Source organism: Fusarium flagelliforme (genome assembly GCF_020744385.1).
Source record: "Fusarium flagelliforme strain FIESC 12 MPI-CAGE-AA-0113 chromosome Unknown B0J16scaffold_6, whole genome shotgun sequence".
NCBI lineage: Eukaryota > Fungi > Ascomycota > Sordariomycetes > Hypocreales > Nectriaceae > Fusarium > Fusarium flagelliforme.
In genome coordinates this window covers 2,923,743-2,936,056 of record NW_025763508.1, presented here as the reverse complement: position 1 = coordinate 2,936,056, position 12,314 = coordinate 2,923,743, and the positions used below count along the sequence as shown (strand labels likewise).

Genomic DNA, 12,314 nt, shown 5'->3' with positions numbered 1-12,314 from the left:
ATTGCTATACACTGATTCTAGTTTAATATGAACAAAAGGCTGAGATTTATGTGACGTAATTATTCTTTCGGCCATCAGAAATTACCTATGATGGACTTACTGTCTACACGTCAACAGGTAGACCCCCTTCTCCGTCGACAAGAAAGCAGGCAGTCGCAATCACTCCGTCTCAGACTCCTGCTCTTTTTCCTTGGAGTCCTCGGCTTTCTCGTCTCCCTCCGCTTTTGGAACATCCATACTGTCAAACAGATGATCATTGTGCCAACCGTTCTGACCCCGAGCCCGTGTTTGACATGACTGGCAGGTCATAATTTCGTTATCCCGTCGCACAAGGATACTCACCTTATGTGTAAAGTATGTAACACAGTTAATGGGTTGCCGATACCCCCAGTTTAAATACATTAGAAACGCCAGGGCGCCACTCCACATACCTCTCTGATTACAGCGGCATAGGTTCTTCCATTCAATCACCGTGAACTTGTTATCGCTGTCTGCATAGGTATCATCGACCGTGCTGTGGTTGCGAAACCAATGAATACTTTTGTCGATAATGGAGATATCCAAAAAGGGGTACCGATCATGGTCGTCCGGATTATAGCCGCTAATGGCTCTTACCATTTTTGTCCAGGAGGGGTGCCAGTGATCCCAGATACCATCTATCTCAAAGGCAACTTTGTGGGGGAACCCTTCCTCAGTCGAGTCGGCGTAACTGAGGTAAAAGTGGAACCTGGTTGTCCAGTGGTCTTCCTCATACCAGTCGGAAAATCGGAAGCAGACGATGTCCTTGAGCTGATCTACAATCAGCGTAGCTGGTTTGGGACCCTTCAGGCATAGGCTTTTGTTTTCTTCATCAGTGTCCAAGAGCCCATGTTGCCGCATGCGTCTTTTTATTACGCGTCTCGACTCGCGGCAAGCGGCCCAGAGGCCGGCGTCCATTAAACATGCAGATATCCCGGATTCGCCTGCAGGATGACACTTGATGCGAGTTTTGTAACCGCGCCACCCGTGGCAGTCGACATAATGGATTCCATGTCGTTTCTCGTGTCGGTTAAAGCAGCTGGCTTCCCAGATCAGATGTCTCAACTCGCAGGGTAGTTCTGGGAAGCGGTGGAAGGTTCGTGCTGACATTGTGTGTTAGGTGGCTAGGGATGTAAAAGGAAGATTCAAAACTGGGAATCGAGAACGGGTGCAGTTTTGTGTCGAAGTGGAAATAAGTGGGTGATGGGAAGAAATGAAAGAATAAAGACCGTAATCAGAAGGGGGACGGTGTTTTATAGCGACCAAATGAAAATTCTGTGTTGCCTGTCGCCCGAAGTATAATAGAACCTGAAGATAAGGTTCCCATCACGAATCACCCTTTTCAGTCTAAAAGAGAATGGCTAGGAAAGCACTCACCAATGGGTTATGTGCAACTGGCGTAAGGTTTGAAAACTCTTCTTCCCTATAAACTCTCAGAAATGTATTTAACAAAAGACATTTTCTTTTAAACTCATCACAGAAGCTGGATCAGTCAGGTATAACAAAGCCACATATGCCTTGCCACAATGTCACCATGTACCTGCATCAGGTGGCTGAGGTTATAATGGGAAAGATAAGAATGCTGATTGCTATATACAGCGGTTCTTGTTTGAACATAAACCGAAACTAGATCTACATATTCAATTTTACGTCGATGCTGTCCCATCCATGATATTCTTGCGAGTCTCGGAAGTCATGATGGACTCACTTTCTGTACGGAAAGTACCACAGGCGGGTGGTATCCTCTGTCCGAAATGAGAAGACAGGCAAGCTCTCTAACTCTCGGTTCTTTTCTTCTTCATCTTCCTCGGGCTCCTTATCATCGGTGTCCTCTCCCTCTTCTGTATCCTTGCTTTCCTCGCTTTTCTCGGCTTCCTGTTGCGAAAGGTTGAAAATGAACCTAGACCTTACCCAGCTGGAATCGAACTGATGGTTGTCGGGTCGATAAATACGTCGACCCGTTTGCAAAGATGGACAACTGACTTCCTTATCTCGTCGCACAAGGATCTTCACAGCTCTTTCCAGCCAGAGATAGAAATCGCCAGTCCACTGATGAGCAAGAACAGGAGGCTGATAATCCTCATAAAGGGGCCGGATATACTTCCGGAACGCATGAGAACCGGTCCCAACGCCGTTTCCGTCGCAGTAGCATAGATTTTCCCATGACACTATAGTGTACTCATCGTTGTAATCCGCATACGTGATATTGTCGCTGTTGTCATTGCGATACCAACGGACATGCTTATCGATGATGGAAATGTTGACCTTTCTCCCCCAGGCCCCTAGCTCATCGGTATTTGTAAGGTTTGTTCTAAACAGAGACCAAAGTGGGTGGCGTTTGTCCAAGCCGAAGACATCCAGCTCAAAGGCAATGTTGCGCACCATATCCAGGCCAATACCCTCGTAGCGGTGAAGGTAGAAAGATAACGTTGGTGACCAATGTCCGCCATACCAATCAGAGATTCTGAAGCAGAGGAGGTCGCGGCCAGATATGAGGACTGGAGTTCGAATATATGCAGGAGCGCTCAACCATCGTCCTTGGTTGCGGCAAAGAGGTACGTCGTCCAGCAGTAAGCCTCTTTTACGAAACTGCTTTATCATAACAGCCTTTGACTCATCACATGCCTCCCAGAGTCCCGTGTCCATCAGGCAAGCAGATGTCGCGGTGTCATTTGCAGAGCGACACTTGATGTCGTAGGCGTGGGAGACGTCGATATAATTCAGTCCATGTCGTGTCTTCTTGTTTCCGTTGAAACAGCTAGCTTCCCAGATGAGAAGCCTCAGCTCGTAGGGTAATTTCGGGAAGGGGTGGAAGGTTGGTGATGACATCGCGTTTTCGGCGGAGTGTTCACTAGTTTGGGTGCTTCTGAGGGGCCAGTCCTGGATAGTATACAGATAGAAAAAACACAATGTCGGCGGAGTGTTAATGTTCAATAATATGTATGGAAATCGAGGGTGCGGAGAATTCGTCGTACTGGGGGGTGGGAAGGAAGGAAAGAGTGAATGAAGACGGTGGAAGGGTATTTTATAGAGAATCGATGAAGTTTCTACATCGACAGGTATTGCGTTGTATAAAGTATGAGGAACTCGGCGCACTCATTGATGGGTCTTGTGGGGATGAAAGCTTGATACAAAACCTTGATATCATAAAGCTCGCCCCAGTCCATTAGATAAGGTTTGTGAAGAGGTTTACACTTTCCACAGGGCATTATGACTCCTTTGCCCACACATGAATTTTTTACCTTGCCGTCACATAAGGGTTAGGCAAGGCTCTTCCCATTCATGCGGATAAAGTCCAGGGTGCTGTTGAAGAAGAATCGGTTGCGCCCTTTATAGAAGATGACTTCGACCAATTGTCCGAGACTACCCCCAGGAAGCGATAAGATGTTGTTTTCTCGCTGGGGTTTGAAACGGGAAATTAAAGGACCTTCCGGCTACTGGAATAAACTTAGGGCTTCCATGGAACATTATCCATTATCATCAGACCTCCATCTGATAAGCTTTTCATCACATGTTTACAGTTCCTACCAAGCATCATAACTCCTCTGAACACAGAACCTGTTTATCTCACCCTAGCATAGGGTTTTAGCTTAGCATGGAATGCTTATCTTCTCTTCCTCGGGTGTTTTTCTCTTCCTTCCACCAACGTCAGCCACAGAGACATCAAGCCTTTAGGTCTCAACCACACTTCCTTAACAACCAAGTCAGAAAGACCCCAGGGATATTCCAAAGCAGAGATACGGTTGAAATTTCAGAGACCTTAGAAACAATATCATTAACATCGCCACGATCTCATTCCTTGAGTAAGGAACATGAAACTATTTCACCATTTCAAGATGGCCCGGAGACACCTCTCGATCCCATCTTCTCCACCGCGCCCTGCTGCAGGTCAGGCTGCGCACTTCTCGACGTCGCCAGTCGCAAAGTTCCCTCGCTCAAAGAGACCTGCACAATTGTAGCACCAAGTGAAAACCTCTGAACTCCCCATACCCATCAAGAAGTTGCATGAAGACCTGGATAAAGGACTTTCTGAGTTACGCAGAGAAATCAAGAGAATGAAAGGATGTTAACAAGACCGACTGAATGAAATCCAACGCGAGCTGAATGAACAGCGACACCAACGCAAAGAAACACTCAAAGGCATCGACGAGTTTTATGACCCGTATGGCCATGAAGCCACATGTGAGTAAACATCTAGTAACACTTAATAGCAAACTAACAATTTCATTAGATGCTAGATACCCTTTCTTACGCCTTTTCCGAAACTTTTTGTGGGTTCGCTGATCACGATCCTCGCATCTTTAGTGGGTATTCTGGAAAGTTCGTGGATTTATATTGCACCTTCAAGCACATCTCGCCCATAAAATATACAGTTTTTAAGATTACAGATATATCTACGACACTATGTTACAGTGAATACTGTAAAACCAAGAAGATACAGTCATGAATAGGGTATAAGATGATTCTAACATTTGAGACCAGCTCAATCCGCATTCACGTAAAGCTACGCCTCCCAATTATCGATTAAAGTTACGTAGATGTGAAGTATATTTTATCAAATCGGGATACAGTTTAATGCATGCAGTCTATAGTCCTCTAAAGTTCCATAAAATGAACTTCCCTTGTGATCAACAATCCTTCGCTTCGCCTCCTTCTCCTACACACCATGGCTACCGAAATGCCACTCGACCAGCGAGCATCGCCCTCAAGGGTTAAGCAAAGCCTTACCCCTCCAAAGGCATCATTCCGAATTCTTCCTCCTGAGATCCGTCTTATGATCTGGGAGGCGGCTTGTATCCCTTTTGCTGAAAAGGATGGCGTGCACTATATCGACATCGACATGGTGGAAGACTACGAAAACAGAGGATCACTTTACACGCGAGACATGGGGTTGTGGAATGCCTGCAAAGAGTCGCGCGACTTCATCGCCGCTCATTATCATCTCGATCTCTGGCGCTTAGCCCAAACTGAACCTTTCAACTCGATTAAGATGCAACATGCAATGCAAGCCACTCGCCGGACAAACGCGAGACCTGTCGTCTCTAGCAACAACGACTTTTTCACCATAGCCTTCGGGCTTTTCGAGAATTATTCGAACCTTGAACCTACCTATCATCGCCTCTGCATCAGGACCTCTTCTCCCGCATCTTTGATAGCGAGAATTAGGAGACTGAAACTCTACCTACCAATGGTCAAAGGTACGAGGGAGATTAAGCTCGTGCGAAACTGGAATCTCACGATTGAAAGAGACTCCAGCTTCGACCTCCGTGCGCCAAGCACCTGGCAAGCACTGATAGCCGAGAAGTCCCAGCGATCCTTATGGTACAATTGCCTCTTCGACACGTGGGACAAAGGCCTTCCCTGCATACTGATCGATAGATCGCGCACGAGATCCTACATCGTGAAGGCCATCGGGCCTCGCATCCTCCGTCTGGAGGATGAATGTTATTTCGGAATCGAGACTTTCCCAACTTGGCACGCGTATTGGAACATTGTGAGGTTATGGCGTGATTCTCACCCAAACGGCACATTTGATCCTTCCATGGATATTTGCCTCCCCTGCAGTGTTGAACTGGACCTTCTGGGGGATGTGTACTTGGCAGTGCTCCGGGGAATAGAGATGGAGCCTCTATGGACTGGTATGGAATATAACTGGCTACGGCTGCGTGAGGATAACCGGTAAGGCGATGGCACTTGGACACTACAATGAGGTATAGGAAATGTGGCACAGACGAGCAGTCAGACACTGGAGAGCCAGATAGCAGCACAATGTAACCTACCACAACCAGCTTCAACCCTCATTGAGATTCACAATTGTTATGCATTTTGCATTGTGTTGGCCAGAGTTAGAGGTCAGTTGCTGTGGGCGACCTGCACCGCGACGACCCCGAACTTTGACCTGCCTAGAGGGGTCAACTTTGAAGTTGAGATGCTAGCTTATAATCCATGCCTGTTGGATAAATGATTTTCCCACAGAGGACTTCGGTTCCGTTATGTGACTATGCACTTGGGTGGCTACCGAGAGATCAAAGGTTCCCTCGCCAAAATCGCCTTTCAAATATTCATCATCTGTAATGCCGGCGCGATGTCGGTAAAAGATAACAAAAGTACGACCGAGAATTGCGTGCGAACTGGGCCGAACCGCGCTGCTTGGACCCGTCTGCAAGCGAGCTATCGTAGCGTAAGGGTCTTCTGCCACGGGACAAAGATAAGATGACTGATTGGGCAGGTGAATGCGGGTATGTCAGATCTCAGTTTCTTCTCTTGATGAGATAGCAGAGCCTCAGCTGCCCCAAGTCATTCCATTAGAACAGAAAAAAGGACTTCTCAGGCCGCGAAAAGAGCAGAATTTCGAGAAAATCGGGAATCGTTCAATCGTGACTAACGCGTCTATTAATATTAATAATCCCACAAGTCATCCTTGTCCAAAATTCCCGTAAACAGGATTTCTCATCATTCAAAGATCCGGTTTACATTGCCGGCCGACATAAAAACCGGAGAACGTCAGAAATTGGAGTAACGTCTCCCGTTCCCGTTCTCCAAAAGACCCTTCATTCCCGTCTCCGAGAGTCCGAATGAGCCAATTGTCGTAGCCGCGGGACGGGAGGTCAGTCTTTCATATCCGCGGGAAGTGTGTGTCAGTGTGTTCCCGTCAAAGGTCAGGCCAGCCCTGGGTCCAGGTCAAATTCGCAGGCAAATTGAAGAGGAAAGAATGGAGGGGATGGAGGGTTCTTATGTGCCGTTCGTGCCGAGAAAAGAGGGTCTGAAAATGATCTAGCGCTTGTCTTGGCAAAGCGTGAGCCAAGAAAGGCCAAGACTGGCTAAGATGCATGAAAACTAGTGGAGATGAGTCTGGGGATAGCGTCAAAACTGTGAAGTTTATTGACATTTGAGATTCAGAGATTGGGTTATCCTGGTCAGTCTGGGGAGAGAGATGAGATGAAGGGTATTGACTGATGAGTCTAGACCTCAGTAATTGAGGATTGAAGAGTCCCGTGGACTTGGTACGCGTCTCTTCGAGGCATAGTGATCACCGTGTTCTAGAAGGGCTCTCAGAAACAGACTTTTGCCTGCACGGTGAATAAGCAGCCACAAAACGAAGACGGCAGACTCCCCAGCGCCCCGCAAATCTTCCGGGAATTTGTCCCGCGGGAACAAACAACCCCGGAAAACGGCCGGGACCACTTCCAGGACCACCAAGCAAACCCATCACAAGCACAACTCCAATTCTTCCCACGATAGCCATTAATCATTTTGTCATTACATCACAAACCGTTTCCATAATACGGCTTCTCCATGGGGTAAGCTAAGCTAGTACCCCATATTCCTTGGGGTAGGAAACTAAAACCTTCTTCCCCTCCCCTCCGCACGGTCGAGATTTTCCCTTTATAAGATCCCCAAACTTCCCCGGACCAGAAAGAAGATCCAGACTCAGATCCAGATCCAGATTCATTACTTAAAGGGTTCATTCCAACTCTTCAAGGTTTTCGTCTCTCATCTTCATCTCGTCTCTTATCCTCTTCTTTCGTCAATCGACAACCTGTGTCTTCTTTACTCGACAGTCCATACACAGCAGCGACAATGGCAGGAGGTGTCAAGAAACCAGTCAACATCTTCAAACTCAAAGATGTCGGCGAACCCCAAGGCGTCTTCAACTGGCGTCTATGGTTCGCAGTCTTTGCATTCGGTCTAATGGGCGCCGCACGCGGCATCGACGAAGGTCTCATCTCCGGCGCATTCAAGTCAAAGGACTTTCAGAAATACATCCACTTCTCACAATACTCGACCGTCGAACAAGCAAACATCAAGGCCAATGTCTCAGCAATGGTTCAGATCGGTTGTGTTGGTGGTGCGCTCATGTAAGTATCGCCACGTTCGAGTCAGACTGTGTGAAAGACTCAGCGCTAACTTTTTGTCTAGTGCTTTCCTCATCTGTGATCGAATCGGTCGTATTTGGGCTACGCGACAACTATGTACAGTTTGGATCATTGGAATAATTATCTTTATGGCCAATGGTGGTAGTCTTGGTGCTATCTATGCCGGACGCTTCATCGCTGGTCTAGGAGTCGGTCAAACAGCCGTCGTCGGACCCGTCTACCTCGCCGAAATCGCCCCCTCAGCAGTCCGCGGTCTCTGCACCTGCGTCTTCTCCGGATTCGTATACCTCGGTATCGTTCTGGCATACTTTGCCAACTACGGTTGCTCGCGACACATGGGCGACGATACACATGCGCGCTGGCTCGTTCCTACCAGCCTTCACATTATGTTTGCTGGCTTGATCTTCATTCTTAGCTTCTTCGTTGATGAATCTCCTCGCTTTTTGATCAAGAAGGGTCAAGCTGAGAAGGCTACTGCCGTCATGGCTCGTCTCCGACAACAGCCCATTGACTCTGAGTATATTGTTCGCGAAATGACTGCCATCCAATCTGCGCATGAGCATGAGCTTGAGAGCGTCAACACTTCTTTCATTGGTACCTGCAAGGAGCTTTTTTTCAACAGCAGCAACCTTTACCGTCTTTACCTTGCCAGCATGGTTCAGGTTTTGGCGCAGTGGTCAGGTGCTGGATCAATCACTCTTTATGCGCCCGATCTGTTTGAACTTCTCGGTATCCACGGCTCTGAGACCGGTCTTCTCGTGACTGCCCTCTTCGGTATCGTCAAGCTTCTGTCCGCCATCACTTGCGCCCTCTTCTTGGTCGATGTTATCGGACGTAAGCGAGCTCTCATGGGTGGTATCGCTCTCCAGGCCTTCGCTATGATCTACGTTGGCGCATTCCTCACAGCCGTCCCCGAGCCCACTGGGGCATCCGCCGCTGCCAAGGGAGCCATGGCTATGATTTACATCTCAGGAATTGGCTGGGCCCTTGGTTGGAACACAATGTCCTACATCCTCACAGCTGAGCTGTTCCCCCTTCGCATCCGAGCCTTGGCGACATCCTTCGCCATGACATTGCATTTCCTGTGCCAATACGGTAGCAGTCGCGCGACACCCAACATGCTTCTTCCCACATCCGAGGGCGGCATCAACCCCAACGGAACATTCTGGACCTACGCTGCTATCCTTGTTGTTGGCGGTTTGTGGGTTATTGTTTCTGTGCCTGAAACTGCCGGAAGATCTCTTGAGAGCATGGACAGACTTTTCGATCTTCCTTGGTACAAGATTGGATTGTTTGGAAACAAGGATGCTGAGGAGCAGGATGCTGTTTATGATGAGAAGGAGGAGATGGCTATGAATGCGCATGGAAATGTTACCTATGTTGAAAACAGGCCTAAGGAAATTGCCTAAAGGAATGGCCTGAAGAACTATTTAGCGACATGATGGTATGAGTTTTATATGAATTAAGCGAATTGATTTACATTTTACAATAATCTGCATCTGGCTTTTGTCTGTGTCCAGTGACTGTGCTCTCACTCGACTCCGCTATGCTGGAAATCGCAACCCGCCGCACATCCGAGACCATGTTACCGGGAACTCCAATGACGCCATCGCTCATTTCATTAGGCTTCTAGAAGGGAACAGGCAAGCCAGTCTTGTCGACCACCAGACATTTGGGGGACGCCTCTCGTCATTGCACATTAGCGTGTACGGATATACGGCTGTACCCTAACCATCGCGATCATCCCTCCAACAGCATGGCTGTTTGGTACAATCTGCGAGGTATCACATATTTATTGGTGCGAATCGAGTGGTAGAACAATAGAACAAGTGGTATTTTAATTAAGCAACATTATATATCGTTTTGAGAGTAGCCTGCCTCCAGCGTCTTGACAAGGCCGCGACGCCGCATCAAAGCTTGGAAACATTCCAATTACCAGGGAAGCCCGTTTAGAAAACCATACCCTTGGTCTGCTTACCCTTCTCCTCCTCCAGCTTCTTGACATTGATGTTCCTCCAAATGATAATGGACAGAACACAAAGAGGCATGGTGGCAACACCAGTAATAGCCATCAGTCTCATAGTATGAGCATAAGCACCAACAATAGCCTCACGCTCAAGCGATCCATCAGCGTAAGACTGCTGAATCGTGATATCACCAAAGATAATGGTAGCATTAGCCTTGGCAGCTTCAGGAAGACGCTGAGCCAATTGAACAGGCATGACGTTGTTCCAGAGACCACCGGCAATGGCATAGCCAATACCGGCACCGACACCACCGAAAAGACCAGAAAGAGCGCTGGTGACGGCGAGGTACTGATGGGTGACGGGTGCCATGACAGCGACTTGGTCAACGGTGGAGAAGACACCTGCACCGAAACCGACGAGGATCTGGGTAAAGGCCAAAAGACCAACGTTGGTGTCCTCCGATCGGAAGGGAATGATCAGAGCGGTGCCGAGAAGCATGATGGGAGCACCAGCCATAGCAGTCCACTTGACATTACCAGTCCTGGCAACAAACCATCCGACAAAGGGGGCAATGACGGAGGAAGTAAGCGAGTAAGCGTTGAGGACGTAGTTGGCGTTGGAGATGCTCAATCGGTTGACGACCTGGAGGTAAGAACCAAAGTAAGCGTTCCAGCTGAAGGTGGACAGGAACATGATGGCGTTGAGCAAGCATGATCCAATGATGGTGGGCTCCTTGAGGTACTTGAAGGGCAGGAACTGGACAGGTGCAACCTTGGCTTCCCAGAAGTAGAAGATGGGAATCAGGACGACTCCGAGAACCGGGAGGGCGATGATGTAAGGTGTCTTCCAGGACTTGGGAGCATAGGCGACCAAGCTGTATGGCAGAAGCAGACAAGAGATACAAGCGCAAAGAAGCAGAATTCCAACAATGTCGAACTCAACAAAGTAGTACTTGACAGACTGGAGGAATGTGCGGTCCGATCGCTTGCGGGTGATGACGCCCTGCTTGGTAGCTGAGCGGAACATGTAAACCATAGTCGCCATAGCAGGAATACTGCACGCAGCAATGATAATAGCGAAAGCACCAAACGCCCAGCGGAAATTGAGGTTCTCGTAGAAACCAGTAGCGATCTCAGGACTGGCAAATGTCGCGACGATACGAGGACTCATGTTCATACCGTAGATGAAAGCACGGTTGGTAAGGGTAGTCATATCAGCCAGCATGACGCCAATGACGTACATAACACCAATGTGACCGACCCAGTAAAGGATGTGAGCACCGATGTACATCTGGACAGTCGTGCAGGTAGCCTTCATGATCATACCGACAATGCAAACAGTCATCATGAATGCAAAACCTTCAACACGACCCCAGACATCAATGGCCTTGGCCAAGGGAAGAGGCGCACAAGCGCCAATGATGGAAGCGAGAACACTTCCAATGTTGAGCAGACCATGGGCACCGAAGCTGGAGGTGATGTACGGGTTCAGAGCGGAGTCGACGTAGTTCATGATCATATCGACAAACGAGATCAGATAAAGCCTGATTACCCAAATTAGCCAAGATTCTCTGCAGAGATAAGATAACCAAGCTTACATCAGGAACATGCTTATCAGGGTCTTCTTGGTCCACACGGAAGTAATAGCGCGCACGCGCTCAACACCCTCCTGATACTCCCCCTCGGACTCAAAGTCAGAGCCCTCAGATCGAACATGGGCTTCGGTGTTGGGGATGGCCGTGTTCTTTTCCTCATCGGAGGAACGACCGTCCTGAGGTGATTGAACCATGATGGGGTTCATTGTGAGGTGCACAGTTCACTGTATGTTGGTTTGGAGGAGTGAGTGTGAGGAGGGGAGTCAGGTAAGGAGAGGAACTGCCGATCTTTTTATCAATCAGCGAGGCGAAAAAAAATTAATCCACGCGTTAGTATAGACAAGGTCTTGGCGGGTCGTGGACCTAACCTTGCAGACGTTGCCGAGGGCCCTTGTCTGATCCTTCCGACTGTGCGAGTATCCGACCAGGAACAATAACAGGAACACTTAAGCGCATGTTTAATGCGTGTTTAATTCTTTCAATTGATGAAGGATCAGTGGCGATTGGGTGGTTGGGCGCGGAGATTGTTTCCAGAATCAGATTAGATCTTTTAGATATGATCCGCTGCCCACATGGTGCATGCTTAGCGGTCATTCTATCTAATCAATCGGTGGTTTTGATCCGCTGGGGGGCATCTTATCAGCCCATTTTGATCCTCAGTGGCAATTAGACTCATTCTTAATGCAGCCCTGTGGTGGTCAAGAGGTTCTCATCTCACGACTTCGCTGTGAATGTCGCGAGAAAGTGATACTGTGCGATAGCGGACAGACTGCCGATCAAAACCTTTACCGTCAAACCCCTCTCCGGCAGAGCCTGCTAATTCTTCCCAGCCGATCCCATCCCGTCTTCCATCCAATC

The 12,314-nt window shown here is 48.4% G+C and overlaps 5 protein-coding genes across 5 annotated transcripts; 2 read left to right on the top strand and 3 right to left on the bottom strand.

Annotated features, from left to right (window-relative positions):
* Positions 1-159: 159 nt before the first annotated feature.
* Positions 160-1,128, bottom strand: B0J16DRAFT_323424 (uncharacterized protein; the record flags this gene model as incomplete). The annotated part of the gene is made up of 2 exons (XM_046125774.1): positions 160-221; positions 432-1,128. 2 exons carry the CDS (start codon positions 1,126-1,128, stop codon positions 160-162), a joined length of 759 nt encoding a protein of 252 aa, XP_045980535.1.
* A 594-nt stretch (positions 1,129-1,722) lies between these two features.
* On the bottom strand, positions 1,723-2,847 carry B0J16DRAFT_387785 (uncharacterized protein; the record flags this gene model as incomplete). Its single annotated transcript, XM_046131702.1, has 1 exon — positions 1,723-2,847. One exon carries the CDS (start codon positions 2,845-2,847, stop codon positions 1,723-1,725), a length of 1,125 nt encoding a protein of 374 aa, XP_045980534.1.
* Positions 2,848-4,684: 1,837 nt separating this feature from the next.
* On the top strand, positions 4,685-5,701 carry B0J16DRAFT_387784 (uncharacterized protein; the record flags this gene model as incomplete). The annotated part of the gene is made up of 1 exon (XM_046131701.1): positions 4,685-5,701. One exon carries the CDS (start codon positions 4,685-4,687, stop codon positions 5,699-5,701), a length of 1,017 nt encoding a protein of 338 aa, XP_045980533.1.
* A 1,551-nt stretch (positions 5,702-7,252) lies between these two features.
* On the top strand, positions 7,253-9,363 carry B0J16DRAFT_178984 (general substrate transporter). Its single transcript, XM_046122559.1, has 2 exons — positions 7,253-7,877; positions 7,939-9,363. Exons 1-2 carry the CDS (start codon positions 7,600-7,602, stop codon positions 9,302-9,304), a joined length of 1,644 nt encoding a protein of 547 aa, XP_045980532.1. The 5' UTR covers positions 7,253-7,599; the 3' UTR covers positions 9,305-9,363.
* Positions 9,364-9,707: 344 nt separating this feature from the next.
* B0J16DRAFT_178975 (major facilitator superfamily domain-containing protein) lies at positions 9,708-11,786 on the bottom strand. The gene is made up of 2 exons (XM_046122558.1): positions 11,460-11,786; positions 9,708-11,405 (listed from the first exon to the last, which is right to left on the bottom strand). Exons 1-2 carry the CDS (start codon positions 11,660-11,662, stop codon positions 9,845-9,847), a joined length of 1,764 nt encoding a protein of 587 aa, XP_045980531.1. The 5' UTR covers positions 11,663-11,786; the 3' UTR covers positions 9,708-9,844.
* Positions 11,787-12,314: the final 528 nt, after the last annotated feature.

Bases quoted from the DNA above. Each gene is read 5' to 3' on its own strand.
- B0J16DRAFT_178984 (XM_046122559.1), top strand. From the start codon at position 7,600: ATGGCAGGAGGTGTCAAGAAACCAGTCAACATCTTCAAACTCAAAGAT. The intron at 7,878-7,938 runs GTAAGTATCGCC...CTTTTTGTCTAG, and splicing joins TGTGTTGGTGGTGCGCTCAT to TGCTTTCCTCATCTGTGATC.
- B0J16DRAFT_178975 (XM_046122558.1), bottom strand. From the start codon at position 11,662: ATGAACCCCATCATGGTTCAATCACCTCAGGACGGTCGTTCCTCCGAT. The intron at 11,406-11,459 runs GTAAGCTTGGTT...TTGGGTAATCAG, and splicing joins CTGATAAGCATGTTCCTGAT to GCTTTATCTGATCTCGTTTG.